Genomic DNA, 26223 nt, shown 5'->3' with positions numbered 1-26223 from the left:
CGCGGACAGGAACAAGGAGGATCAGTAAAAAATCAGAGCAGCGGGAGAGGGAGTCTAAGAGAGCACGTCGTGGATAAGGATGGAGGGGTGAGAGAAGTTGGAAAAGTCTGGCAGGTGTTAGACTGCCAACGACGCTTTGCTGGTATGAATAGACCAACAGTGAATAGAGTTTAGGGATAGGCCTTGCTTGTAGCAAACGGGAGACACGCAGAAATGCGCTGAGTGTAGTGGCAATGTTCCAAAATATGGCATTGAAAGATGTATGGTATTGCCAATCTTATAGAAAAGGGTGCAAAAAAAAAAAAAAAACAAAAAGCCACCCTAGGTCGGTAGGATGCTCAATTCATGACTAATAAATGTCCAAACCAGTCAAATCAGCCATGTCCGTCATGTGCATTATGTCCTGGGTAAAATAAAGCTCAATCTAGCCCAGTCTCCGAGATGAAGTCCACGAGTTCCACAACATCCGCAGCTGACTAGCCATGGTCGGCTTCTCAGTTACCGACTTCCAAAGCCAACTTGACCTCCAAAACCATGCGATACTCCAAGCCTGAGTGCTAAAATGATCACCAAGCCACCTATATCCAGAGCGCCTGAATTGGTGTTGCAACAGGGAGAACAAGAAGCAAACTTGAAACAGGACAGAACCCAAAAAGAACCAATCTAGACCCATGCTGTCATCACTCCAAGAATCTGAAGCAGCAAATGCCAATACAATACACAACCAAAGCCCAACAGCAAGTGAAACAGTTAACAAGAGAGACGAGGAAGAATGGAATAGAGAAGTGGCAGGAGTGGCAGAAGCAGAGCCTATTGCTGCTGTCGGAGCAGAAAGTAAGGAAGGGAAAGCGGTAGAGGCAGAGGATGTGTCAACAGTCTTGCCAACATATGGGGAACATAAAGGACAAGAGTTGTGCGTCTCGAAGGTCTTGGCGTCCCTGCTGCCGCGCCGAGGTGCCGACACACACAACACCGCACGCGGTGGCCGTACTAGTCACATGCCTCGGCCACCAAAAAGCACGCCGGCGGGATAGCGAAGGCTGAGGAAACGCTTCTTCCAGCTCCGCTGCCTCACAGTAGCGCTGCAGGGCTGGACGGATGCCGCACCGCTGTCCTTGGCAGTCGCTTGCTCCGGCGCAGGCTTCGCAGGGAGAACCGTCGGGGCTGCGGGCTGGATACCAGAGCTGCTGTTGTGGACGCTGGCGACAGCGGCCGGCTGGATGGTGGTGTCATGGCTGTCGACCGAAACCTTGGGCTTCCCAGTGGACTCCTTCTGTGGCTCGATGCTGGGCTGAGCCTCCTTGGCGTCAGCGGGCCCAGCGGACTGATCATTGTCGGGAAGGCTGGGAACGACCGACGGCTCCGTCTCGGGCTGCGACTCGGGTTTCGCCATTGAGTTAGGTTCGATGGTCTCCTTCTCGACAATGGGAGTCTGTTGCATGGTTAGCTCAGACTCCTGTTCTCGATAACTCGGGAAGGGCTCTACCTTCTCTGTCTTCAACGGCAACTCAACTTCCTTGCCTTTAGCCTGCGTCTTCTCGAACTCTTCATTGGAAGAGGAGGAGGAGGAGGAGCTCCCGGCAACGACCTCAGACTCGACTGTATCGGCGAGCTTCTTGGCGACTTCCTCGGGCGAGGGGGCAATGGCCTTGACCTCCGACTTTGTCTCGGATTTAATTTCTGAATCGGCCTTGGGCTTGGCCTTGACAGAAGTCTCGACAGCCGGCTCGGAGGTCTCGGGCAGTGGTGCCAACTCGGTCTCCTTGAGGGACTGGAGTTCGGCGACGTCGGGCTTTGCCTCCTCCTTCTGGCTGACATCCTCGTTCTTGGCTTGAGTGGCGGTGGAATCGCCAGCGTTAATGACGGGCTCTTTCTGCTTTTCCGAGGAGTCGACCACCTGAGCAGGAGCACGGACCGGCTCAACGGTGGCAGGAGTCGGGGTTGTGTCAAATTCCGCGGTCGTGGAAATGGCATCCTTGGCAGGTTCGGCCTCAGGGGGGATCTCCCAGAAACCAGAGTCAGCCTCGCGCAGGGCAGACGGCTGAGCCTGCATGACAGAGGCTGGAGTGAACTGGAGCTCGGAAACGGTAACAGCAGCCGAACTGGCGTCCTTGGGCAGGGGCTCCAGGTCGATGTCCTTGCCAGAGTCCTTGCGTTCCCTGCGAGGGACGTTGTCATCTGTGGCCTCGGGCTTCGAGTCAGAGAGCTTAACAGCCGGCTTGGCTTCAAACTCGGCATCCGCCTTAGGCGCTGGCTCTGTCGTAGACTTGCCATTCTCACCAACAGGTTGGGCGATGGGCTCGACCTCCATGGGAGCAACGGGAGCGACAGGAGCAGATAGCACGTCGAGTATGACGGGGCCAATGTCGGCAAAGATCTCGTGCTTAGGATTCGACTCGGGCATGGGGGGGATTGCCATTTCCGAAGCATTTGACTCAGTAGTGGTCTTGTCAGGGATCTCTGAGACGGCAGGCTGAGCAGCAGCTTGCTCGGGGACCTGCAGAGCCATAACCTCAGGGACAGTCGGTTGAGGCTCTCTTTGCTCGGCAGAAGGCAGAAGAGCCTGCTCCGGAGCAAGGGACGACTCCGAGGAGTCAGCTGGGTTGGCGCGAGTTGGCTCGGGCACCTCAACAGCCGATTCAGCGATGATAGCTGACTTGGGAGATTTGGACTTGGAGGTGCGTGAGGTCTTCTCGGAAGCGGCCAGCTCAGGAGCGGCTGGCTCGGCGGAGGTTTCCTGAGACGAGGAGACTGTCGTCATCTCGGCAGATGGTGCCTCCATTGTGGGGGCTCGCTTCCGGACGAGTGCGGTATCCTCGAGTGAGACGGCTTTCGACTTCATCTCCAGGAGCGACATGGGGGACACGGGGGGCAGGGGGGCGGGGGAGACGGCCCGGGAGAGATTGGGGTTGTTGGGGTTGCTCGCAGGGCTGCTGGCGGCGTTGATGACGTGGCTCGTGATCGGCGAAGGGGCGGCGGCGTGGTCGGGGCGGAGGGCAAGTCTCTCGCAAAAGAGCTCCAGGACGGTCCTCAGAAGCACTTTATGGGGGGAGAGGATGCCGCTGATCTGGTCCAAAAGGTTAGACCCGAGCAACGACTTAGGATCCTTAAGGTAGGGGCGAATTCGCGACCGAAGATAGTCGAGAAACCACTCGTCCCCTTCGGGCAGGGTCGGGTACGCGTCCCGGGCGACTTCAAGCAGGGCGGGCAGCGACAAGCCCTCGCCGAACTTGTCGATCCTGGCCTCGGCCAGGCGCATCAACTCGGGGAGATCGTAGACACGGGCTGCAGCGTAGACCTGGATGCTCGTCTTGAGCTCGCAGATCTGGCTGGGCATGATGTCGGTCGGTCTCGGCCGCAGCGACTGGTAGGTGCCCGTGTACAGGTAGTGCACCAGGACATGTGCCACGTCCTCGGGGACCGCGGCGAGCTCGGGCAGGTGACTCTCATAGGCAGCCAGAAGTTTCGGACTCTTCTTGAGGATGTCAAGCGGCACCGTCAGCGGGCTGGCGAAGGGGATGGTGCAGGCCGGGCTGCCGTAAGGGCTAGAGAGAGGTGGTTAGCACGCGTAATGGTGAGAGCAGAAAGCACGCTGCAGATAGATGTGGGCACGATCGAGCTCTCAAAAACGGGGCCACTCACGAAGACTCGGGCCTCGTGTCTACCTCCTGCTGGGCAGTAACAGCGGCGGCTGGCTTGCCCTGGCCCACAGCACCACCCTTCGAGGCTGCCGACGAGCCGGAGGTGGTCGACTGTGCCGCCTTGGAGGCAGCAGACTTCCTTTTCCTCGCCATGGCAATCAGGCCGTAGATGAAGACTAGGGCAGCGATGAAGGTGAGGGCGAGGAGGGCTACGGCGTCAACCGTGAGGCTGGGGTTTAGGTTAAGGTCGAGGTCGAGGGCCAGATATGTATATCTCATGGTCGCACCGCGCGGGGAAGCTAATGCAATGTCCTTGGACCCAGAACGGCCCCATCGCCGGTGCAGGCGGTGAACCGGGCGGCGTATTTCTACCTGTTGACTCCACGCACATCACACGAACCCGTTTTCGGCACGGTTTACCTGCGGCTGGCGTTGCGGGCGTGCGTTGGCAGGGCTTGCTGAGGTGTTGCCATCTGTGCAAATTCTTCAGTTGGGCCTCAATGCCTTCCGTGGCTGCCATTCTGCACTTCAATACGAATGGGTACTCGTGGCGCTGCCGCCTGCCGATGCCTGTGTTGCTCGACGCCTGCTGCTCAATGGCTGCCCTGGGATTAGCAAAGCCGAAGTGTTTCTGCGGTCTTGTTTGGCAATCGCTGCTGTGTTTGCCATCACTGGACGGCTGCGGGAGACGTGTTGCTTGCTGCTGTTGAGATCTCGCACTGTCGATGCCGGGGGGACCAGTGATGTGCTGTCAATGGATGCGATAGCTGACGGCTGGTTCCAGCGTCGATCGGTGGATCGCCGAGCCTCCTCTACGCTAGTGCCGAGCTGAGACTGTCGAACGGCAAGCATCGGGGAGAAACCCCGCCGACAACGACGACTTCCACGAAAGTTGGAACAAGGTGGGTATCGGGGCCGCCAGAGCAGACCGTGAGGGGTGCGGGGCGCTGCCGCTGTCGAGGTTGAGAGGGGTCGGAGACAGGAGGCTGGCCAGCAGCCAAAAGCAACGGCAACGGCTGAGACGGCCAATGATCTGGCCGTCCGACTCCCAGTTGCTCCCAATCGGATCGAGCCCCGCATCGGCGTCGAGGGTTTCTGCCCAATGGCGGTTGCGGGGCGGCTGGGTCACTCTCTTTTTACCCTCTCGTGTCCTTGGCCAAGCAAGCATTGTCGAGTGCACTGTAAGCAGGACCACAGACGGCCAAGGGGACCATGTGAGCTCGACGATCCCACGTGGAGGGCTGCGGTCTTTTCCATGACTGCAAAGACATGTGCCAAAATTGCCATCAATCTCGAAGCTCCAAAGCCGCGCCGCAGCCAATGCGCCAGAGTGCGGGCAGAGACGAGTCAGAAATGATTCAGACGGGACTCAGAGGAGCCCGATCAAACGCCCTTCTTGCTCAGTGGGCAGAGATTCGGCCACGTAGGCCGGCGCCAGGCCCGATCTGTCGCGCACAATGGGGGTCATGGCAGCAACCGCAGCAATCAGGGCGCAATCAGGATTGTGCCATGCACTTTGCTGAGAGTCGATGCAGCCGTCTGCGCTCCTGCACTTGTCTGCAACCTGACGCAAGCACTAAACTAACCCGACGAGCCCGCGGACAGGGAGAACGTTGGGCAGGGGGCCGTGATTGGGGGATCATGGATGGGTATGGGCTGTTGGAGCCTTTTTGGAGTTCTCGGAGAGGGGTCAGGATACACTAGGAGCCATCGATGATCGGGAGCCGGCACAGTGAGCCACGAATCTCATCAATGCCCACCTCGCGGCTGCTCCACGCTGTGCACCCTCGATGGCCGTCGACCTTGGAAGACGTGTGCAGGTGCAATGTTCTCAATGGCCAGTCGAAGTTAGTCAATCATCGAGCGTCATCAAAGCTGCCGTTTCACTGGCTTCACCAGTCGCCGGTCGCCGTTGGGCATGGCCAAGCACGGCGTAACGCACTGAATTTGGAAACACATGCATTAAACTTGGTATGTCGTCCTTCGCCTCTCGCAACCACGATGACGACCTAACGTCGCCTGCACTACTCGGCTTTCGGCTCGGCGCTATCACCATCATCGTTAGACATGATAAACACGGACATGGTCAGATGTGAGGGCATCTGACTAGCTCTGTGGAATCTTGCATCGGTCGAGATTGAGGAGGCTGGATTTCACCGTTGGTCGTGTGAGTCGGATGGAGCTTGGATCGTGATGGAGCGGCGTCTGTGTGGATGCATTGGACTTTGATAAAAAACCTGAATTTCGCAAAGTCCATAGTAGCCAAGAAACGGCGGAAGAACCAGGTAGCAGGCCCAAAAAAGGGTGGATGCAGGCAGCAGTACCCCAGTTCTGCAGGGCTGGGAGCTAGCTTACATAAGCTTTACATTGTCGGGATTTTAGGGTTAGGGTCCTGTATCAACACAGGATAGATCCACTTTGCCAGAGTTGCTAAGTCCACACTCGAGCAGCGACAAAGCGCAAAAGAATCGTCACCTGTAGGATTCGAACCTACGCTCCCGAAGGAACTGCCTAACAAGCTAAGATAGTATTAGCAGGGCAGCGCGTTAACCACTCCGCCAAAGTGACTATGCTCGGTAAATTTCCGTCGTATCCAATGTTGAGAAGTGAGCACTATTGTGACTCCTCGCACTTGCCGCATGAAGCACGAGGATGGCAGGTGGTATTGGTAATGATAACGATGCCCGGGCCGCGGAAGCGAAGCGGGATCAAAGGCGATCCCTCGGCACGGCTATAGCCACCATGTCCACTACAAATCCGTCGATGATGGTTTGATGACCGATTTCATGCTATCTTTTGGCAGCTGACTTGAGCGAAAACATGTGCCTCCTATTCTCAATATCACCACACTTGGAAGTTCTGATATAAGATGCTCATTCAGCAATTTCATGCTGTCCTTCTTAGGCTCCCCTAGCATGAGAAGGCTCTGGCCGGGACTCAGCAAATACCGCCCCTCTACTATTACTTCGAGACGTAGGAATGGATTCGTGGTCTTTGTCCTGTGTCTTATTTGTCTCTACTTTCTCTTGGACAGGTCAGGAAACCTGACGCAGCGTGAGCCAGAGTCGGTCCGTCTGGCAAGGCACATGAACGACGGGCCGCCGACTTATCCATACACTTTTGTTAAGAGCAGCGTTGACTGGGGACAGATCCCGCACCGGTATTTGACTCCGAGAGACCTCATACAACTGCCGACCCGGTGTCATGTCTCGCCGCTGCCGCGTGTGCAACATCGTTTCAAGCCTGAATCCCGCGAGGTACGCCGGGCACGGGATGCGCGGAGAAGAGCCGTCCGCGAACTGACTCGCAAGTGTTGGGAGAGCTACCGCGAGTATGCCTGGAAGCAGGATGCTCTGATGCCGCTCTCTGCGACTGGCAGGGATCAATTCTCCGGCTGGGCGGCTACGCTAGTTGACTCTCTTGACACGTTGTGGATTATGGGCTTCCGGGAAGAGTTTGACGAGGCTGTTGCTGCTGTTGCCGAGATCGACTTTGGCGTGTCGACGACCTCCGACCAAGTCAACATCTTCGAGACCAACATTCGCTATCTTGGAGGGTTGCTGGCTGCCTACGACCTCAGCGGTCGCGAAGTCTTGCTGCAGAAGGCCATCGAGCTGGGAAATCTCATTTATGCTGGCTTCAACACTGAGAACCGGATGCCTGTGGACAACATCAACCTGACGGCGGCGAAGGAGGGCACTGGGCTGTTCGTTGAGGATCAGGTTGTGTCGGCATCTCCTGGGACGCTGACGATGGAGCTGGCTCACCTTTCCCAACTAACTGGGGATCCCAAGTACTACGATGCCATCAATCGTGTCGTTGACCTCTTCTTTCGCAACCAGAACCGAACGGCCCTACCTGGCTTATTTCCACAGTACGTGTCCATGTCCCGTGAGGATGTGACCACCGGCGCTTCGTTTACGCTGGGCGGTGGTGCTGACTCACTCTACGAGTACTTTCCCAAAATGTACGCCCTGCTTGGCGGTCTGGAGTCCAAATATGCGACTCTGACGCTGGGCTTCATGGATGCTGCCAAACGGCATCTCTTCTTTCGGCCGATGGTCCCTGATAATGCCGACATTCTGATGAGCGGCAATGTCTTCATCGACAAAGAAGGGTCTCCGAGATTGGATCCTGAGATTGAGCATCTTGCCTGCTTCGCCGGCGCCACCTTTGCCCTGGCCGGTCGGCTCCTGGGCAATGAAGAAAATGTCGATATTGGAGCACGTCTTGCACGAGGTTGTGCGTATGCTTACCGGGCGTTTCCTATGAGCATCATGCCTGAGCGGCTCAACATGGTTGCGTGCGAGCCAGGCAGGCCGTGCCGATGGGACGAAGAGAAGTGGCGGATCGAGAAGGAGAAGCGCCCCGAGTACAAGCCTCATCTTCCTAAGGGATTTACCAGTGTCAAAGACCCTCGCTATATCCTGCGGCCAGAAGCCATCGAGAGCGTCTTTTACATGTGGCGCATCACAGGCGATCCCGAATGGGAGCAGACCGCATGGGAAATGTTTCTTGCAGTGGCCAATGGAACGGCCACCCAACTGGGAAGCGCCTCGGTGAAAGACGTCACCGTTGCCAGGTCGCAGGTACAGCACGACGATTACATGGAGAGCTTTTGGATTGCCGAGACGCTCAAGTACTTTTATCTCGTCTTTTCGCCGCCTGACGTGATAAGTCTCGACGAGTATGTGCTCAACACTGAAGCTCATCCATTTCGACTGCCAGGAGTGTCGCAAGAGGCTGCTACTCGAGCACCATGGTATCCAACAGCATAAAGCCTGTATCATACTGCATGTTGTATAACCATAGATATGTATTTCTTGAACATTCTTCATGGTCAAAACAACTTGAATGGTATTACAGCCAAGTGTCTTGTCCGGCCTCAACCAGCTCCCTATTTCGCATTGCGCTGTAGATAAAACGTTTCTCATGATTACTTTCCGTCCAAAAGAAACCCCCGGATCCCGGACGCCAAAAAACGATGCAAGCCAGCCCGTTTTACCCCAAACATGACCCGATATCGTGCCGAAATTAAGCATTCTGAATCATCCATCCAGTCTCCCCTGTCAACCTGATGACGACTACCTCCGTCCGCCGCGACCGCTTTGCCCGCCCATCAAGTTGCTCATTTGTTTCATCATGGAATTCATGTCCATGCCTCCCGGACCACCACCGCCGCCGCCAAACATCTTCATGAGGCTGGCCATATCGGGCATACCGGCGTTGCCCAGGCCGCCCATGCTCTGCAAACGTTTCTGCATGGCGGCGAGCTGCTGGGCCTTGTTGCTGCCGGCTATGGCGCTCTGGGCACGCTGTATGTTCTTCATGTTGCCGCCCATCTTCTTGGCCATACCGGCCATCATGCGCTGCTGCGTGAGCAGATCCTCGACCTCACGCACCGTCGTACCGGACCCTCTCGCCACGCGCGTCATGCGCGTCGGCTGGTCGATGAAGATCTTGCCGTCGCTGTCCAGCTCCTTGTCCGTCATGCTATCGCAGATGTAGATCATGCGCTTAAGCTTGAGTGACCCTTCCGCGTCATCCATGCCCTGCATCAGGTTGGCCATGCCGGGGATCATGCCGGCCATCTTGCTCAACGGGCCCATCTTCATGATATTTTGCAGTTGGTCGCGCAAGTCGCGGATCGTAAAGATACCCTCGCTGATGTGCTTGATGGTCTCCTTTTGGTCCAGCTTGAGGCTCTGCACGTGCTCTACCAGGCCCGGGATATCGCCCATGCCGAGCAACTTGCTGATAAAGTTGCGAGGGATGAAGCGCTCCAGATCCAACATGTGCTCACCCGTACCAATAAAGACAATGGGTGTTCCTGTAGCCGCAACCGCCGAGATGGCACCACCACCAGCCGCATGACCGTCGGTCTTGGTGATAATGATGGCACCAAAGTCGGCCGCCTCCTTGAACGCCTTGGCCTGTGCCTCGGCCTGCTGGCCGATCGACGCGTCCAGCACCATAATGGTCTCGTCCGGCTTGATAGCAGCCTGGATCTCCACCATTTCCTGGAACAGAGCGCTCTCCTGCCGGTGCCGACCAGACGTATCGACAATGATCACTTCGAACTTTTCCTTTTTGAACTTCTCGACACCATCTCGTGCCACGACCACAGGGTCCGTCTCGGTTAAGCTGCCGTAGTAGGGGATCTTGGCCTTGGTCGCGTTTTGCTTCAGTTGGTCGAAGGCACCGGCACGGAAGGTATCGGCGCACACCAGGCAGGATTTGAAGCCCCGCGACTGGTAATGGCGCGCAAGCTTCGTGCACGTCGTCGTCTTACCAGCACCCTGCAACCCGACGAACATAATGACGTTAGACTTGCCCTTCTTGGGCTTGAACGGCTCGGCATGCGGGTCGACGAGACGGACGAGCTCATCGAAGACGGCTTTCTGGATCAGTCTCTTCTTATTAACGGCCGGTGGGAGCTCCTTGAAATTGACAGTGGTGCGGATCGACTTGCGCAGCTGGTTGACCAGGCGTACGTTGACATCGGCTTCGAGCAGGGCCGTGCAGATCTCCTTAAGCATCAAATCGAATGTCTAGAACGGCAGCAGGCCGGGTCAACAAACAGGGCAACTCCCATGCGCGGCAGCAGTGTCTCTCACCTTTTCATCGAGGGTTGGCGCCCGCGTCAGGTCGCTGACGGCCGCATTGATACGGCGGCCAAGATCTTGAAGAACCATGGCGAGGAACCGGATTTGCAGAGTCAGTCGAGGATGGATGGGTGGCGAAAATGCCGTGGTGTTGATGCTAAGTCGATGTTTGCTACTTCGCTTGAATTTTGGCTTCTGGCGACGGCCAGCTTTCCTTGGCCTCAGCCTGCACCTGGGGTGCCCCACTACCAAAATTCACGTAACCAGGGTTGGGGTTACATGTGGGAGCACCCCATTTTTGGGCTCGGAGACTTCTCGAAGGGCTGCTAAAGCATACTTATGAAAATTACTAAATAATCATGTTACATATTTTCTAAGTTGACCTTTCGAGTACTGAGATGTGCGATTGGTATGCTTAAGAGAAGTATCGTGTTTTGAGGAGTGGAATGTTTGAGTGCCCATGGATTCAAATGTCAATGGAGTCCCAGGGGAAAACGATATCAGAGACCACGATGTCGAGCAAGCTAGTTGTGAGTTCTAGAATATTAAGGTTGTTTTCGCTGAGACAATTGGGAGATTGCTGCAGTTATTGGTCAATTACAGGTTCACCAAAGATTGGTTGTTGGGCAGTTAATCTCTGGTTATTGGCAGACTCATTTCTAGGAACAGCCATCTGAGCATCTTCTGAAATTAAATGCTCTGAGAAAGCCCACAATAAAGGTGACCTGAAAATCCCTCCCGTTCACACACTCTCTGTCGGGGACTTGGGATTTTCATCCTTTCACAGACATCAACTCACCAACGCATTTGGCTGACCCATTGAAGGCTGTAACCACCAAGAGGGTTCCTCTATAAAATCAACAATCGGTTTAAATAGACTATCCTGTGCTCATTGTTTCGGATAGAACATGCACAGAAAGAGGGAGCTCAGTATGATTTTGTAATTGTCTCCTCAGTTGCCACACGATGCTACCTGATTTGGATCGGCTATCCAGGATTGATCCGGATGAGACCTGGAAGCATGTGGAACAAGCGCACAAAGTAAGACGAAGGTCAGGGCATTCACATCAAGATATTGAGAGTGTGGTGTTACCTCGGGTAGCCGCGTGGCCTATCCGTTTGTCCATATTAGGGAGGAAATACAAGGGAATGTGGACGCATTATCTAGCCCCGAAATAATCACTGGCTGATCCAGAGGCCCAAGATCTGTCGAGCAATAACTCTCTGCCAACAGGAGCCATGCTTACGAAGCTGATACACGAACTACGTATCTTAGTGTGTACTATGTATCTTAGCGTGTTGCCCTTTTGCCGCGGCGAGGAGAGGAGACGGGTTTGGCGAGGTCCCCGAGTGGATAGCTGCCGTACGCAACACTGGCCCTGGATCTAAATTATGGGAAAATGTAAGTTTAATATATTTACGCTGCCGGCCAATTGAGGAGCCTCCGCATTTTCCCCACGGCACTTGGAAGTGGCCGAAGCTTGTGAAGGTGATTGCCGGGGAAGGCCCTTGCGATTCGGAGCCAAACTGCCGAACAGGCTATCAAGCGTGATATTTGAAAATTCATCCCAACGCGTTGGTTGGCCATGATTCAACATGGCGTCGCACATTCGACCACACGAGAACGTCAACAGCATGATGACCATGGGTTGTCTGCTCTCTCATCCCGTCTTGGCATGCCAAGCTGTCTCGAGTGCCAACGTCTCCCCTGGCACTCGGTGACTTATTCAAAAGCATGTAGACGCCCTGCAACAATGCCTGGAAGCTTAAGAAATGCCGTGTCCCTCCTTTGCTCCTAAGTAGGTTGCCAAGCCAAATTGAAGCCTGTGCTGTAGTCCCGACCAACAACCATGCGTCTGTTCGACTTTGCGGGCGTGACAGCCCTCCTTGTAGCAGGTATACATCGTTGACCATTCATCCTTTTATTTCGACCACAGCTTTGCTGACCAGTATAGGCGCCATTGCCCAGGTGCCGCAACTCCCACGACCCAGAAACTGCAATGGCGTTGGCAACTTCAGGTTCCAGTACACCACCTCAAATGGCTGGACTGCTTTCAAGATCGCTGGGAATTTGAGGCAGGTCCGTACCATCGTCTTTGACACCAAGGGCAACATGTTGGTGGCCGAGGCCAGCAGGGGCATCTCGGTGCACACTTTCGGTACAGACGGTTGCATCAACGGCACTTCCATGCTCATCTCGGCGAGCCAGCTCAACCACGGGCTGGCACTGACACCGGACGGTCGGACTTTGTATGCGTCGAGTGAAACGACGGCTTGGAGCTGGGACTATAACCCAGACACTCGGTCTGTCAGCAATCAGAAGACGGTCGTCAGGGGCATGTCGACCGGAATTCACTTCACCCGAACGATTGCCGTAGTGCCCCAGCAGCCCAATCTCATCCTCTTACAAGTCGGCAGCAACTCCAACTTTGACATGGATTCTGCCCGGCCCAGCACGGGTCGCGCCATCATCAAGATTTTTGACACTAGCAGGGCGCCCTCCAACGGCTGGAACTACAATACCGATGGTGAAGTTTATGGATACGGGCTTCGCAACACAATCGGCTTTGTTCCTGATCCAAATGGCCATTTCTGGGGTGTTGAGAACAGCGGAGATGTAAGTAAGGGAAAGACAAACAGGGGTCCCAACATTCTAACAAAAACAGGACTTCTACCGGACAGAGAACGGGCAACGTCGGGATATTCACAACGACAACCCGGCAGAGGAGCTCAACTACTGTGAGTGCTTCGCCTGGTAGTTGGTAGACTGATGCTGACTCTTTACAGTGGGCGACCCGCTCACAGTCCGCAATGCCTGGTACGGCTACCCGACCTGCTTTGCTGTCTGGGAGCCCAGCAATTTCCCGGGTACCTCTCTCAAGACGGGCAGTAACTTTGTCGTATCGCCAAACGGCACTTATAACGACGCGACCTGCGACTCACAGGGCGCCATCCCGCCCCGGCTGAGTTTCCAGGCTCACTCAGCTCCCATCTGGAACGCCTTTGATGCCGAGGCCAAGAACATGTACGTGGCGTTTCACGGCTCGTGGAACCGCCAACCAGCCACCGGCTATAAGGTCGTGGAGATCCCTTTCCAAAAAAACGTCAACGGCAACTACGAGCCCGTTGCGCCCGCTGACAGCAAGACGGGCTATCGCGACATCTTCAGCGCCCCGAACCCTTCAGGCTGCACAACCTTTGGCTTGACTAATAGCAACTGCTTCCGTCTGACGGCTGTTGCTTGGGATCCTGCGGGACGTGGATTGTTTGTGGGTAGTGACAACAGTAACGAAGGTGAGATCTATATTCTGTACCCGCCGGCATAAGCACCCAATGACATCATGGACTCTGAAATGAGCCGCGGGAGATGGATGTTGTGTTGATAGTGCGTTCTTTGTTTGTGGTATTGAAAATGATACATGCATGATTTCCCAATGTAAGTACTTCACTGTGCTTCATTACCGTTGCTTGGTGATCATAGCATTCGAGTCAACCCCCTTGCTCGCTGACAACACGCCTGCCTTGCAAAGAATCTCGACGGTGCTAGCAATGACCTTAGGGTCGACACCCTGCGTCCACTTAGGGAACTTAACCGTCTTGAGCCACTCGCGGGCGTCCTCAGCTGTGTAATCCAGATGTGTGCTGATATACTCGACTGCCTCCTCCTGATTCTCGTTGAAGTGCTTGATGCCGAGGTTGAGCTTCTCCAGCAGGTCCTCCACGCGCGGGTCAACGTCGCCGCCCTGAACTAGTAAAGTAGAAGCAACAATCTTCCAGCTGCTCCAGGGCGTGTAGATCTCGCCGACCTTGCGGATCTCGCCCAGGTCGTAGTACCGCTTTGACGTAAATGTCTCCCACATGAAGAAGTCAGCCTCACCTGAGTTGACGGCCTTGCGCAGGTTTTCAAACGTATTGAGAACCACAATGTCTGAGAAGGGGGAGCTCTGCTCTCCACTGGTCAGCCAACCACGCTGGTCGGCCAGGACAAAGCCCATTACATAGCTGCCAGATCCGACGCGCGAGACACCAATCTTGGCCCCCTTGAGCGAATCAGCCGACTGGATGTCACTCCGGTTGGCTCCGGTCGAGATGGCCCAGCCTGGCAGTGTTAGTGGCGTTCAACCAGTCAATCAGAGGGCCACTTACATAGCGGCGTCTCGACGTAGGTGCCCACAAAGGTGTACCCGCCGTCGCCCTCGCCGGCCTGCTGCGTCTTTCCCAGACCAGCCACCCAGCCCTCGGTCAAGCCAATGCCAATGTCGATCTCCCTGTCCCGGATGGCCGTGATCATGTGGCCGGTGCCGGACGGGAAGGGGATAAGCTCGGCGTCCAGGCTGTAGTGCTTCTTGGCAAAGTGAATCGGCGTTGAAAAGTGTTCCGGCACGAAGCCGATCCTGAGAGGACGCGCAGCCATGGCTGACGGGTCGAAGAAGCGCTGTGGTTCAGGGCTTATGCAGATGAGACGCAGTCCGGAGTTTGGAGCTCACCTGCTCGTAGCTGCAGGGTACTCCGCCGTCGTTGTCGGGGGAAAATGACGCAATGAGGGGAGGAAGCCGACTCCCTGTCTGGGTCAGGAAAGCGGAACCCATACCCCGGCGCGCCCCGGAGCCGCCTAGACCCACCTTGGCGTTGATAACGTGAAGATAACCTGAAACTTGAGTTGACCAGGTGTTACTGTAGCTGGTTAATCTGGTTCACATGGACATAACCTCTTCATGGCGTTCTTGGCTAGGTGTGCTCTGAGGAATCCCAATTTTCTACAATTCCTATTGTGTAGCAAAGTCTTGGCTGTAAGGTTGCAATGCGCCCTTCCTTTGAGCCAGCAGTTTTCCCAATAGCAGGCAAAACCTCCGATTATTGCAGGATAGTCATGACTAGGGCTTTGGGATTCAAGAATTCCCAACAGCTGATTTTTCTCCGATATTGGCTTGTTGAGCACCCGAAACAGTTGTGTTGGGAGCCGGATAGGTATGGTTTGGACAACTGGTCTGGTTTGCGAGACTCGATGTATCCAAGGACGGCTCCGACAACTTGCTTCATACGCCTCACAAATTAGAATAGTTGACGTGCCAATATGAAACATACTAACTCTGATTTGACTGCTTCTCTTTGAGGTATTCCCATGCAATACACTCTAGTCATCGAAGCTGTCGAGTTGGAAGCCTTTTTGTCGATTCTTTGCATCTGTCTGGGGTTAATGAACTAAACACAAGATTGTTTTGGGTAAACAAATCGAAGTTTGCTCATCGTAATCCCAGTAATTCCTTATATCAATTATCTGTACCGGAGACATAGATTTGTCTCAGAATAGGAGATCATAAGAGAACACGAAGTACATGATCTGTGGACCTCACTAATGGTCGGTTTCGCAGCCCCTAGATCAAGGATTTAATACGAGCAAACTTTTGCTCAACAGCTAAGACACTGGATGTGAAACCAGAGAACATTCTCTGAATCCAACTTGGCCCGGGACGAACTCCACCGGGCAAGCCACAATTACAGCGTTTGGACCCACCATCTCCTTCAGGCTCGAATGTTCTAAACGGAAGCCTGTAGCGCTGTCGGCCCAAGATCCCAATGTCCCAACGAAAGATCTCTTTCGGGCATTCAATTCGAGTTGGATTCACGTTAGTTTCTGATCGAACTTGCTGCATGGAACTTTAAACGTGGAAGTAGAATGCTAACTCTGTGTCAAAGGCCCATACGGTCCGACTCTTTGGAAGCTTGACGGCAAATGAAACTTTATCGGCCGTGAAGCTCGTGCATCAGACTCCCCGTTGAGCAGATAGGGTTCAAGATAAAAAACGACAGCATGTCTTGGATCCAGTGGAGCCGTTGGTTCTAGTGTCAACCTGCCATGCTAAGACTAAAAATAGACCCCAGGGCTGCTACGGATGGGCCTAAATCCAGGGGCTGCCATTGCCAAAAACGTGGGACGGTATGAAGCTCCCGGCTTGGCTTTGAGAAACTAGCACATCAAAGCAGATCTGCCTGCTTGCAATATCTCAACGTGTTGCACTCCGGCCATGGTCGATGTTGTTGACCGGGCCGCCCTCCATTTCATCCGGGCCAAAATCAGGAAAGCGAATGAAATGCCAGGTTCGATCGGCGTAATGATGAGCCGACCAGACTCGGGTTTGGTGTCAGGCTTGCGTGTATAAAATCAGACAAGGCGCGCCAGAACCTCAATTGTGAACACGCGGAAACCAGCAGTCCATCATTCCAGGACTCCCTAGAGACAAATCGTTCGCTATGCAGCTTTCCTACATTTCTCTCTTCCTCACTGCTCTGCTCGGCGCTGCCTCTGCCGCCGACCGACTAGAATCTCGAGCAGCAAGACCCCCAGAGACTTTGGTGACCATCATCAAGCCGACCGCAGTGACAAAGTTTCCTCCTCTCCCAACGCACACATACAAACCATGTGGCGGCTATCGCATAACACCCCTCAAGTGCGATGACGGAGAGATCTGCATCGACAACCCATATAACACCTCGGGTTGCGGCCTGGCCTGCGATCTTCCCGGCATCTGTGTCAAGCCCATCATGTGCGGCGGTATTGCGGGCTTTAGGTGCCCGGACGGCAAGAAGTGCTTTGATGATCCGAGAGACGACTGTGATCCCCTTAAGGGAGGCGCCGATTGCGCTGGTCTTTGCATCTAAGCCAATGGAGACACTGTATTGAGTTGGATACGGCCATCTCTTCACCAGGGCTGAGCTTTACCTAAGTCCGCAGATGGAAGGAGATAAAAGATGGTACTGCTTCACTTCATGTACATAGGGTTCTATTTGTTGCTCAATGACATCAGCTGTCATTTAGGGTTTCAAACACATCCCGGAACCACTGATCACGCACTAACTTTTATTGCTCCTGATGGCCACCTAGAGCTGCTGGAGACCTGATTGAGGTGCTCGTGGGTATGTTTACCCCGTTCCTGTAGTTAAGTGATGAAGCTTATGCAAGATTCAGACATATTCAAGAATCAATGGTACGAACTTTGAACATAGATGATCATTCTTCATCCTTGTTGGTGCCTATTCGAGCCTATATACAAGCTGAGCCCTTCAAATCCTCCAAGTCATCGTGACTCGATCACGACAGGCCTCAACTCAAGTACATCTCGAACCATCCATGACCCATGCTCGATGACACCAGAACCTGACCCAAGTATAAGAACAACCTTCTATTGTATCAGCTATATCCGTGATGTGATCTCATTCCGGCAGCCAACCAACCCGCTGCAAGAACGAGAAACCCTGTAAGAGGCTGCAAGATATCCCTAGTCCTTCACCCAAAACTGAACCAAACTAGTTATTCAAATTGAAGTATCCCACAGCCGAAGAAGAATAATTAGATGTGTCTATCCCTGCCTAAAAGGAGGAGAATAAGTGTAGAGATTGCACGAGACGGCTTAGATGGTGTAACGGAAGAAGGAGGCGTAGTCACCCTTCTCACGTTCGGCCAGCTTCTCGGCCTCAGTGTACTCGCTTGGGGGCTTGTACTCGCGGTCACGGCGGGCGTTCTCACGGCGGAGGTAAATGTGCATGATGACGGAGAGAACGACGGCGGCGACCTGGAAGGCCAGGAGGACACCGAAACCAGAGAAGTAACGCGGCTTGTGCTTGGCCAGGAAGAGGTAGGAAGACACGACACCACCCAGGTTACCAAAGCCGACGTGCATAGCAATACCGACACCACGCTTGAGTGAGCCACCGATGTTGTTGCCGTTCCAGGCGACACCCATAGGGACGTTGGGATAAACACCAGTAGCGAGAAGGAAGCAGCCAATGTAGCGGACAGCCGGATTGGTGGTGCAGATGAGCATGAGGAGACCAGCAATACTGTGTCAATTAGTTAGCAATTGGTTGTCTTGAAGAGCTGTAAGGGAAGGACCGTACGCGATGAGCATGAAGCCAATCATGAAGATACCTCGCTGGCCAATCTTATCGGCGTACCAGCCGGCAGCGACGCAGAACAAGCATGCGACGAAGTAGGGCGGGACGGTAAGAAGCTGAGACTGCTCAGGGGTCTTGGAGATGCCAAGCTCATTGATGATGGTGGGCAGAAAGAGCGAGTAGGAGTAGAGGGCAGTGTAGACGAAGATAGTGATGAACATGTGGCAGTAGATTTTCCAGTCCTTGAGCGCTTGCCAGAAGTACTTCATATCGAACTCATCGGCGAGCGAAGAGCGGTCACGCTTGAGGCGGGCTTGGACCTCCTCGCGCTCCTCAGGAGTCAGGAACTTGGCGGTAGCCGGGTAGTCCTGCATGATGATGTAGGCGGCAACGGCTAGCGAGCGTTAGTTACGATGTTACTTCATCGGGTCGAATGCCAGGTCCACGTACCGACAACGAAAGTCAACAAACCCTCGAGGATGAAGATCCACTGCCAGCCGGAGAGACCGCCAACGCCACGCATTTCCATAATACCACGGGCGAGTAGACCACCGAAGGCACCAGCAGCAGTAGCGGCAGAGAAGAAGATGGCCATGCGGAGACCGCACTCGTGACGCTTGTACCACATGGTGATGCTGTTTCCGGTCAGCTGAAGGCCATTTGGCGAAGTATAACAGACGGAACACTAACTAGTAGGTGATACCGGGGAAGAGACCACCCTCGGCAAGACCCAGAGCGCAACGGCAGGCCATCAGACCGGCGTAGTTCTCGACGATACCCATGAGCGTGGTGCAGATTGACCAGACAACCATGATGCTGGGAATCCAGATGGATGGGCGGAAGCGCTTCATGGCCATGTTGGAGGGAATCTCAGCAGCGACGTAGAAGGGGAAAAAGACGGCAAGCGCATCGTTGTACTGGTACTTGTCCGTCTTGAGGTTGAGATCCTTCTCGAGGGTGTCCAGACGGGCGTTGCCGATGTTGGAGCGGTCGAGGAAAGAAAGCAGATAGAGGAAGGCCAGGAAGGGGATGAGGGTGTAGTCAATCTTGCGGATCAGCCTCTTGGTTGAAGCCTCATCCCAGCCGGCGCTCTCGACATGGACGTCATCAACGCCGCCCTTGAAGACCGACTTCTCGTTTGCAACGCTGTCGGACTCGGTGGTGACGTCCGGAGCCGAAACTTCGTGTTTAGGGTTGCCCATGGCGGAAGAGGTGTCTTGTGAGAGTGTGAAAGTGTCGTGTAAGGGTGTTAGGAAGAGTGTGAAGTTTGCTGACTGAGGCTGTGGCTGTCGTGCTGAGGAAACTGATGCCGCTCTCACAGGTGTCTAGCTCTCGAGGTTGGAGCTAAGATGTGTGAGTTGAGATGAGTGCAGAGCGAGAGAGGCAGATGGATGAGCAGGCGACGTCTCAGTCTTATAGATAATTCCGGCCGGGCGGCGAGCCCGCATCCGGGACCCGGCAGAGCGCAGAGAGGACAGCGTAGAGGAGAGACATGGGTGTGGACGCAACGTACAATGCGGGAGTTGACCCGCGCCGGACCACGGGCCATGGGTTGCATCATTCTGGCAAATCCCTTGCAAATCGCGGCTGTCGAGCAGCAAGGGCCAGGGCCCATGACAAGGTTCCAAATTGAGGCAAGCCCCCCGTTGCGCATGGCCGAGACAAGTGGACCGTGCTAGGTGGTGTACATACAGCCTGCAACCTGCCAACGCACACCGTCCGTCTGGAACCTCGTTGGCGCTGCGACAGAGCAGGAAATAATGAAGTGATGGATCACTCAGCCCATTCTGCTGACCGTGACCAGCAACCGAACAGCCTAGCGCGCCGCGGCACCGGCCAGATCTGGGCCGCCCTGGTTGACGATCTGCAAGCATGGAAATAAATGAGCCGATTGTCTAGGGCAGGGCAGTACAGAGTGGCGCGGAGACGTCTCTGCCAGTGAGCGGCGCCGGACGAGAGGACACAAGGCGCGCACGAGGATAAGCTGCTAAAATTGGCTGGGGATTCTTACTCAGCATCTACCTTAGCTACCTACGTATGAGTATGTGAGTGTGTGCGTGTATGTGTATGTAGAGACATACCGCTGATAAGCCTCCAGCATCACCGCTGAAGCATCAAGCAGCAGCCGTGTCTAACACAACGTTATCACTCTCTATGACGGGCCGATGGGTCGAGCAGGGCACCCTCCCATCCTCCGATGCGCCAAGGGCCTTGGCTGGAAGGGCCTGTAGGCAATGGAACCTTCGACGCGGGGCCTCGGCCAGTGACACGAGCCTGGATCTGTGCAATAGGTCCGGCTTGGCCTGCGATGAGCGCGTTCATTGGCTGTTTGTGAGATGCCATCTCGTCCCCGCACGTGGCTGCCACCCAACGGCGCCGCCGGATAATTGTAGCGTTCGGTCAGAAGGATACAATGCTGATGCAGGGGTGGGGAGCATGGTCTGCATCTGCTTTGGACCTTTGCCTGGTCATCGGGCATGAGCGTTGGCTGCTGCGAGCTTGGCTTCCTCGAGAAGGGCATGGCGTCGGTACATGGTTCGCATGGCATCGACTCTCCGGCGTCCTCGATGAGTTTCTCATCTCGTAGCCCCTTTGCTGCCGCAGCAGTACGAGCGCATGTCGGCACGTGCGAGATACAGAAGCCAGGGGCCATGCAGAGAAAACGTGCCAAAAGCAAGCCAAGCAGCGCAGCTTGGGCCATGGCGTGCGACAGACGGACCAAGGGAGATGCTGCGAAGGAGGGAAGAAAGCTTCTGGAAACGTTCGAAAGGGTACATGAAATGATGGCGATCTGATGTTGGTCAGCAGCCGGCCTGAGGATTGCATCTGTGGCGTTTTTAGCACCGATGCTTGCTGGGCTATCAGCCAAATTGGGCGGCCGGTCAACATGGAGTGCAAGCGATGACTGCAAACTGTTTTCACCCGATGAGCCGGCTAGGGGGAGATAATGGGACGCGAAAGGGGTTGCCCACAGATGCCGTTTGTTCCAGTGAGAGAAAAATGCTCTCGTTTTCAGTACTTACACTGACGGTGGTTGATTTTCGTTGGCGATTATTCCCCATTGTCGGACAAACAGCAACACAGGTGGTGCAAAATGGAGCCTCACTTTAGGGCTCTGCAAAAATCTGGGGTTTTGCAAACAAAGGGGTTTCAAAATCCGGGGCCCCAGACTCTAGACCTAGACCCCAGACTCAGGTGTTTCTTCCACATTAACGCATCATCCGATGATGCTGAGGAGGAGCACCGAGAAACGTGGGGCAAATCTGGGGAGGTGTCCACTTCCCCAGACAGCCTGAAGGCCTAAAGATGGGATGAGATGGTTCCAGTTTCCCCGGATTTCGCAACAGGAGACAATCTGGAGAATCTGGAGATGCTGGAGCAGAGCATGAAACCCTGTGACGGTGAGGGTTGGATGAATGGCGGGGGATCTCACACGGCTGCACGGCTGACTGCATGCCAGATTGTCCATAGCCAGTTCCTATCTGGTGTTGCTATGCCGTCCAGCAGCTGGCGACCGCATGATGCCAAGCCAGACCAGGACCGGCAATCATCCCCCAAAAGGGTTTAGGCTGCAGCCTTCCCGGCGCAGAGATTGCACATGTGTGGACCATCCGGGTGGGTTCTGGGCTTTTTGGGCTTCTGCTCCCCAAATCTCGACCGACGTTGCGACTGCTATGTTTCCAATTCAAGCTTTCCATCGTTTCAATCGTTCCACCGCGGGCACTCCACTTCCCCCATGTTTTGTTTCCCCGCCAATTCATTGGCCGCATCCTCCACGCTCCTCCGATCAAACTGACAATCTGCCTCTTCTCTGGCCTGGTTGCCCTCCCATTTTGAGATTCGCGAGCGCCAAATCCTAGATCACGAACTCCAGCAGCCTGGTGCGCGACTTTGACAGATCTCCATCATCTCATGATGCCATCTCCATGTTGCGTGGCGGCACAGGCCAGCGTGTCAGCGTCGTCGTTTCTCTCGGCACATGGCCTACTATCATGTCGTTTCAACCTACACCCCCCACACACCTGCGGTATGGGGATTCAGCTAGCACCGTCTTGGCGTCCACCGGCAGACCCCCCCGCTCCAGCCCTGCCTGCGCTGTGCAGGCAAACCAAATCCAGAATGCAGCCAGCAGATGCCAATTTTTCCTTGCTTGGCGGCTTTCATGGTGGGACATACATCTTGACTCTCATTAATCATTCGACCAACGGTTTCCCTTCGCGCGCCACGATGCAACATGCCGATCTCGAACCTCTCAGTGCTCTCAGCAATCCTGGCCAACAACACTGTTCAGCGCAATGCCAACTGCGATGTTGTCCTGAGCCTATCCATGTGGCGTTGATTCCGCCTGTCCGAAAGGCATGGCGCCAATGCGACTGCCGTTGTGGAGTCGGCGCTGACGCGTGCCCAGCTCCAGGAACAGTAGCACCTCCGATGACTGCGCTGTCCCGCAACGCTGGGTTCTGCGATCTTGCACGCCTCTTAATCCTCCTCTGCCTGATGTGCCGGACGAAAGGTATACAACGTCGACATCGCGTCATCATCTGGGAGCGCTTGTTTACTACTGCTCCGTGCCCGCATCACTAGTTGCTTCAACTACCTTCTGAGTCATGATTTTGCGCAAGGAATAAGTGTTTGTGTTGCCCTTGGTTGAAGGATTTGGCTAACGGCGGCCATGATCTGGGGCAGCTGAGCTTCTCCAACAATTGCAAAGGAAACAAGCAAACAAGCAGCTCGAGAGGCTCATATATGAGCGCGATACAGCATTGTGGGTGACGCTGAGTAGGATCAGCGCGCTGTATTCTTTTGGGATATTCGCTGCATAAGCTTCGCGTGGCCAAGGAGCAGTGCGCCTCGTGGTAGCTGTTTTCCACGTGTGCACTAGCCCTGAGTTGTGCACACATCGCAGACCAAGACGGCTTGCCTCGTGGTGGCTGCAGTTGTGCCCGTCTTGGTTCTGCAGCTAACTGAACCAGTGGTGATGCTTGGCTCAGGGAGTTTGCTTGATGCGCGACACCCATTTGGGCTTAGCACAGCTCCCTTTTCTTCCTTAGCGAGCCGCCGTTGACATGAATTTCCGCAGAGTAAAGGCAGCCATGAGTGGCAATCAAACGTCGACATACAGACAACGTAGCAGATCCATATCACCGATCCAAGATAAGCCCATGTCGGGCGCTCTACCTGGATAGCTACGTTTGTACTATGACGATCGAGCATGATAAGCCGCCATCGAAACCTGGCACCTGGATCTCCCAGCACAGTGGACAAATGATTGTTGTGGTGAAGCGGCACAGGTGCCATCATCCCTGTCTTCCAAAGTGTTGCTTTATACTTTGTCGGTCTCGATGAACTCGCGGGCCGGTTAAATGGGGTTGCATTGAGGGTTAGAACCCTCCGTCGTAGGCGAGTTTCCCGTAGAAATATGACGCGGACGCAACTTGGATACCGCCAAGTTGTCAAAGCAAGCGGTGCTGCCAATCTGAGCGCCTTTTCCCTCCGCCCGGCTGTTCAACCCGAGGTTCGACTTTGGAGTTAATCCCCCAAACCTTAGACATGCAGCCTACGTAGAGATTATTCCATGTTCTCCTTGGTGTCAAATCGCCCACTAGATGTGATGTTGCAGAGACTTGCATATTGGCTTTTCTGTAGTGCAGCTGTAATGCTTCACCCCATGGTCGGTGAAACAGACAAACCCCGCCTCATCTGCAGTGATACCAGACTCTTATCGCAAAGAGTTGTTCTCACAACTATGATCCTGTTTCTGCAAGGCTAAGCGGGGGGGCTCACTCTGCAGTTGGAATTGATTTTGAGCTTGGTGCAGGCCCTTGTTCCTTCGCATACGGCCGCATAATGGATTGGAATGAGTTGTCTGTCTGGTTCCATCTAGTATTTGTAGCTTAGAATTGCCATTACTATTTAGATCCTCCTCTTTTGATTTTCAAAAGTAATAAATGAGTTTGTGAGAGAACTATGCTCTCCTGGTGCTTGGACATTGCTGCTATTATAGGCCGAGTACAAGTCTTTTGAGGGTAGCGCATATTGCTGTTTACCTATTATTTAGCCATTGTTCCTTTTTTCGTGGAATTCCGTCTGCGGCACAGATGTGCTGTTCTTGAACCTGACTTCTCACTGGATGTACCCAGGTCCATTCATCACAACAATATCTAAGGCGAGGAAGTACAAGAACTCAAGATATAGATGGAATCCCTGGAATTGATCGACGGCTGCAACGCCAGAGGCCAATTAAGGCCCAAGATACTCTGCACGGCTTTCGTGGCTGACACCTGTCTTCGGAACGGTTGCGTGGTGTGGCGACAGGATCTGCTTGCATTACATACATCGAGACATGTCTCATCGTAAGGATGGTAATCAGCTGCCTCGAGTCGCTACATGCCGAAACCCGAAATCTTGAACATCGAAGATGCGGACCGAAGAAAAAGACATGGGAGACACCGAGACTCATCCAAGGATCCTATCGCGGGGATCCTTAGAGACATGTTTGAAACATGATAATGGATATCGGGTAATTACTGCCCAACCGGTGTGCCGGCTTTCACTGAAAAATCTTATATATGAACACCATTCTCCCATGTCATCGATGACACCCTGTGTTTTCATAGGCATTCCATCTCCTCCAAAAGAAAGTTTCCTTGAGCGCCATCTGACAGCAACACAAAGCACTGCAGTGCTGAGACCATGTCAATACTGTCACCAGGTGCCGACACGCACAAGGGAGAGATTTTGCAACTGTTCACAATAGGGTTGAGTGGGCCTACAGCGAGCCATGTTACCGTTCGCAATAGGGCTGATGCTACAGTCAGTTGTATGTATAACTTGGACATTGTCGCGATACTCGACAATATGCTGCGCTTTTAGAAGCACACTAAATACTTCCTGCGCTTGATGCAACGTGTGAGTTTGACGGCATTCGTTTCTCAACTTTCGGTTATAGGAGCCGTGTAGCCTACCGTCCACCATATGTTCTGTGGGATGCCGTAACATTTTGCATCTAAAATCGAGTCAAGGGGTGAAAAGGGGCACTGCCTCAAGGATCGGAAAAACTGTCTGAAAGCAAGGTTTCGAACTGTGCCGCCTAACAGCAGGATTCAAGACTGTTTTATCAAAAGCAAAGGGCCGTGGCAGTGCACCAGTGTGTAACTGCAGCACACCTCTACCTAATCCACCGGCCTTGGAGTCCCGTTATTGAGATCTCTGATATATTGGATCCAGAAGTATTCCTGGAATTGCTCCTCCCGACACTTTGCTTGCCAGCTTGGCAGCAGATAGAGTAAAGACGGGACGTTACACCGCTAATGGTTCATGTTGCTAATAGCCGGCAACGGCGCAATATATATGCAATCTGGATTATAATCTGGATTATAGCCGCCAAACGCCTGGATCTTTTTATTTTTTTTCGTTCGGCACCATGTCGGGCAATTTACCGTTCAACTTACCATTTTTGAACTCGTTGCTGCGCCGAACGGCTCTTTTGATCGATTTTAAAATTTCAAAGGGATCCACAGGCTGGTGTCTTACCTAAGACGCGAGCCAAAGCAATGCAGGCGGCAGACAAACCATATAGCAGCCAAGGGCCTGGCCGTGCTGACGCCGATCACTTCGTAACCAACAGACTTCGTAGATTCGGCTGCCGTGCTTAACGACCCTGCGTCAGACGGCAAAGAATGCTGACGAGAGTAAGTCACTTCAGCGCCGAGCAAGTTGCATCGCTCAGTGGAGTGTGCTTATAGACTTTTATCTTGACTATTTGGAAGTTTGACGAAAGATGAGATGAGTTTGGACTTGCGTATGGTAAAGTGCAATTGTTGATGGCAGGTTTGTGTTGGGAAAGCTTGCTAGCAAGTGTAGAAGAATCATGAGCGCAACTGTTGAACACTTAGTCAGCACCACTGCTAGCGCATGCAAAACATCACCTATAATGCACGCTGAATCGAGCAGGTAGCACCATAATTGAATCATTTTTTGACCGGGGTTAAGCAGTAGCTGGCAGGAGAAGCATTTAGATCAAGTCGGAGCCATCAAAGCCGAGATTGCGATGCCGGTGTCAATGTTGAGTCTCCATTTGATAG

The 26223-nt window shown here is 54.0% G+C and overlaps 7 protein-coding genes and 1 non-coding gene across 8 annotated transcripts; 3 read left to right on the top strand and 5 right to left on the bottom strand.

The window, feature by feature from the left end:
- Positions 1 to 994: 994 nt before the first annotated feature.
- On the bottom strand, positions 995 to 4809 carry CTHT_0050450 (uncharacterized protein; the record flags this gene model as incomplete). The annotated part of the gene is made up of 4 exons (XM_006695329.1): positions 995 to 3545; positions 3643 to 3940; positions 4062 to 4389; positions 4477 to 4809. The coding sequence occupies 4 exons, from the start codon at positions 4807 to 4809 to the stop codon at positions 995 to 997; spliced, it is 3510 nt and encodes a 1169-aa protein (XP_006695392.1).
- Positions 4810 to 6110: 1301 nt separating this feature from the next.
- On the bottom strand, positions 6111 to 6209 carry CTHT_0050440. Its single transcript is given in 2 exon segments — positions 6111 to 6154; positions 6173 to 6209. It is a non-coding gene; the product is annotated as a tRNA-Ser (tRNA).
- A 518-nt stretch (positions 6210 to 6727) lies between these two features.
- On the top strand, positions 6728 to 8419 carry CTHT_0050430 (uncharacterized protein; the record flags this gene model as incomplete). Its single annotated transcript, XM_006695328.1, has 1 exon — positions 6728 to 8419. The coding sequence occupies one exon, from the start codon at positions 6728 to 6730 to the stop codon at positions 8417 to 8419; it is 1692 nt and encodes a 563-aa protein (XP_006695391.1).
- A 306-nt stretch (positions 8420 to 8725) lies between these two features.
- CTHT_0050420 (uncharacterized protein) lies at positions 8726 to 10336 on the bottom strand (the record flags this gene model as incomplete). The annotated part of the gene is made up of 2 exons (XM_006695327.1): positions 8726 to 10192; positions 10259 to 10336. 2 exons carry the CDS (start codon positions 10334 to 10336, stop codon positions 8726 to 8728), a joined length of 1545 nt encoding a protein of 514 aa, XP_006695390.1.
- Positions 10337 to 12096: 1760 nt separating this feature from the next.
- On the top strand, positions 12097 to 13572 carry CTHT_0050410 (uncharacterized protein; the record flags this gene model as incomplete). The annotated part of the gene is made up of 5 exons (XM_006695326.1): positions 12097 to 12142; positions 12202 to 12496; positions 12560 to 12863; positions 12913 to 12985; positions 13034 to 13572. The coding sequence occupies 5 exons, from the start codon at positions 12097 to 12099 to the stop codon at positions 13570 to 13572; spliced, it is 1257 nt and encodes a 418-aa protein (XP_006695389.1).
- Positions 13573 to 13704: 132 nt separating this feature from the next.
- Positions 13705 to 14660, bottom strand: CTHT_0050400 (uncharacterized protein; the record flags this gene model as incomplete). Its single annotated transcript, XM_006695325.1, has 2 exons — positions 13705 to 14345; positions 14393 to 14660. 2 exons carry the CDS (start codon positions 14658 to 14660, stop codon positions 13705 to 13707), a joined length of 909 nt encoding a protein of 302 aa, XP_006695388.1.
- A 1838-nt stretch (positions 14661 to 16498) lies between these two features.
- On the top strand, positions 16499 to 16906 carry CTHT_0050390 (uncharacterized protein; the record flags this gene model as incomplete). Its single annotated transcript, XM_006695324.1, has 1 exon — positions 16499 to 16906. The coding sequence occupies one exon, from the start codon at positions 16499 to 16501 to the stop codon at positions 16904 to 16906; it is 408 nt and encodes a 135-aa protein (XP_006695387.1).
- A 749-nt stretch (positions 16907 to 17655) lies between these two features.
- On the bottom strand, positions 17656 to 19341 carry CTHT_0050380 (putative nicotinamide mononucleotide transmembrane transporter protein; the record flags this gene model as incomplete). The annotated part of the gene is made up of 4 exons (XM_006695323.1): positions 17656 to 18085; positions 18143 to 18533; positions 18590 to 18774; positions 18830 to 19341. 4 exons carry the CDS (start codon positions 19339 to 19341, stop codon positions 17656 to 17658), a joined length of 1518 nt encoding a protein of 505 aa, XP_006695386.1.
- Between the last annotated feature and the right edge of the window lie 6882 nt (positions 19342 to 26223).

Source organism: Thermochaetoides thermophila (genome assembly GCF_000221225.1).
Source record: "Thermochaetoides thermophila DSM 1495 unplaced genomic scaffold scf7180000011820, whole genome shotgun sequence".
In the NCBI taxonomy this organism is placed as follows: domain Eukaryota; kingdom Fungi; phylum Ascomycota; class Sordariomycetes; order Sordariales; family Chaetomiaceae; genus Thermochaetoides; species Thermochaetoides thermophila.
The sequence above is the reverse complement of the archived record's forward strand: the minus strand, read 5'-3'. Positions and strand labels throughout refer to the sequence as shown.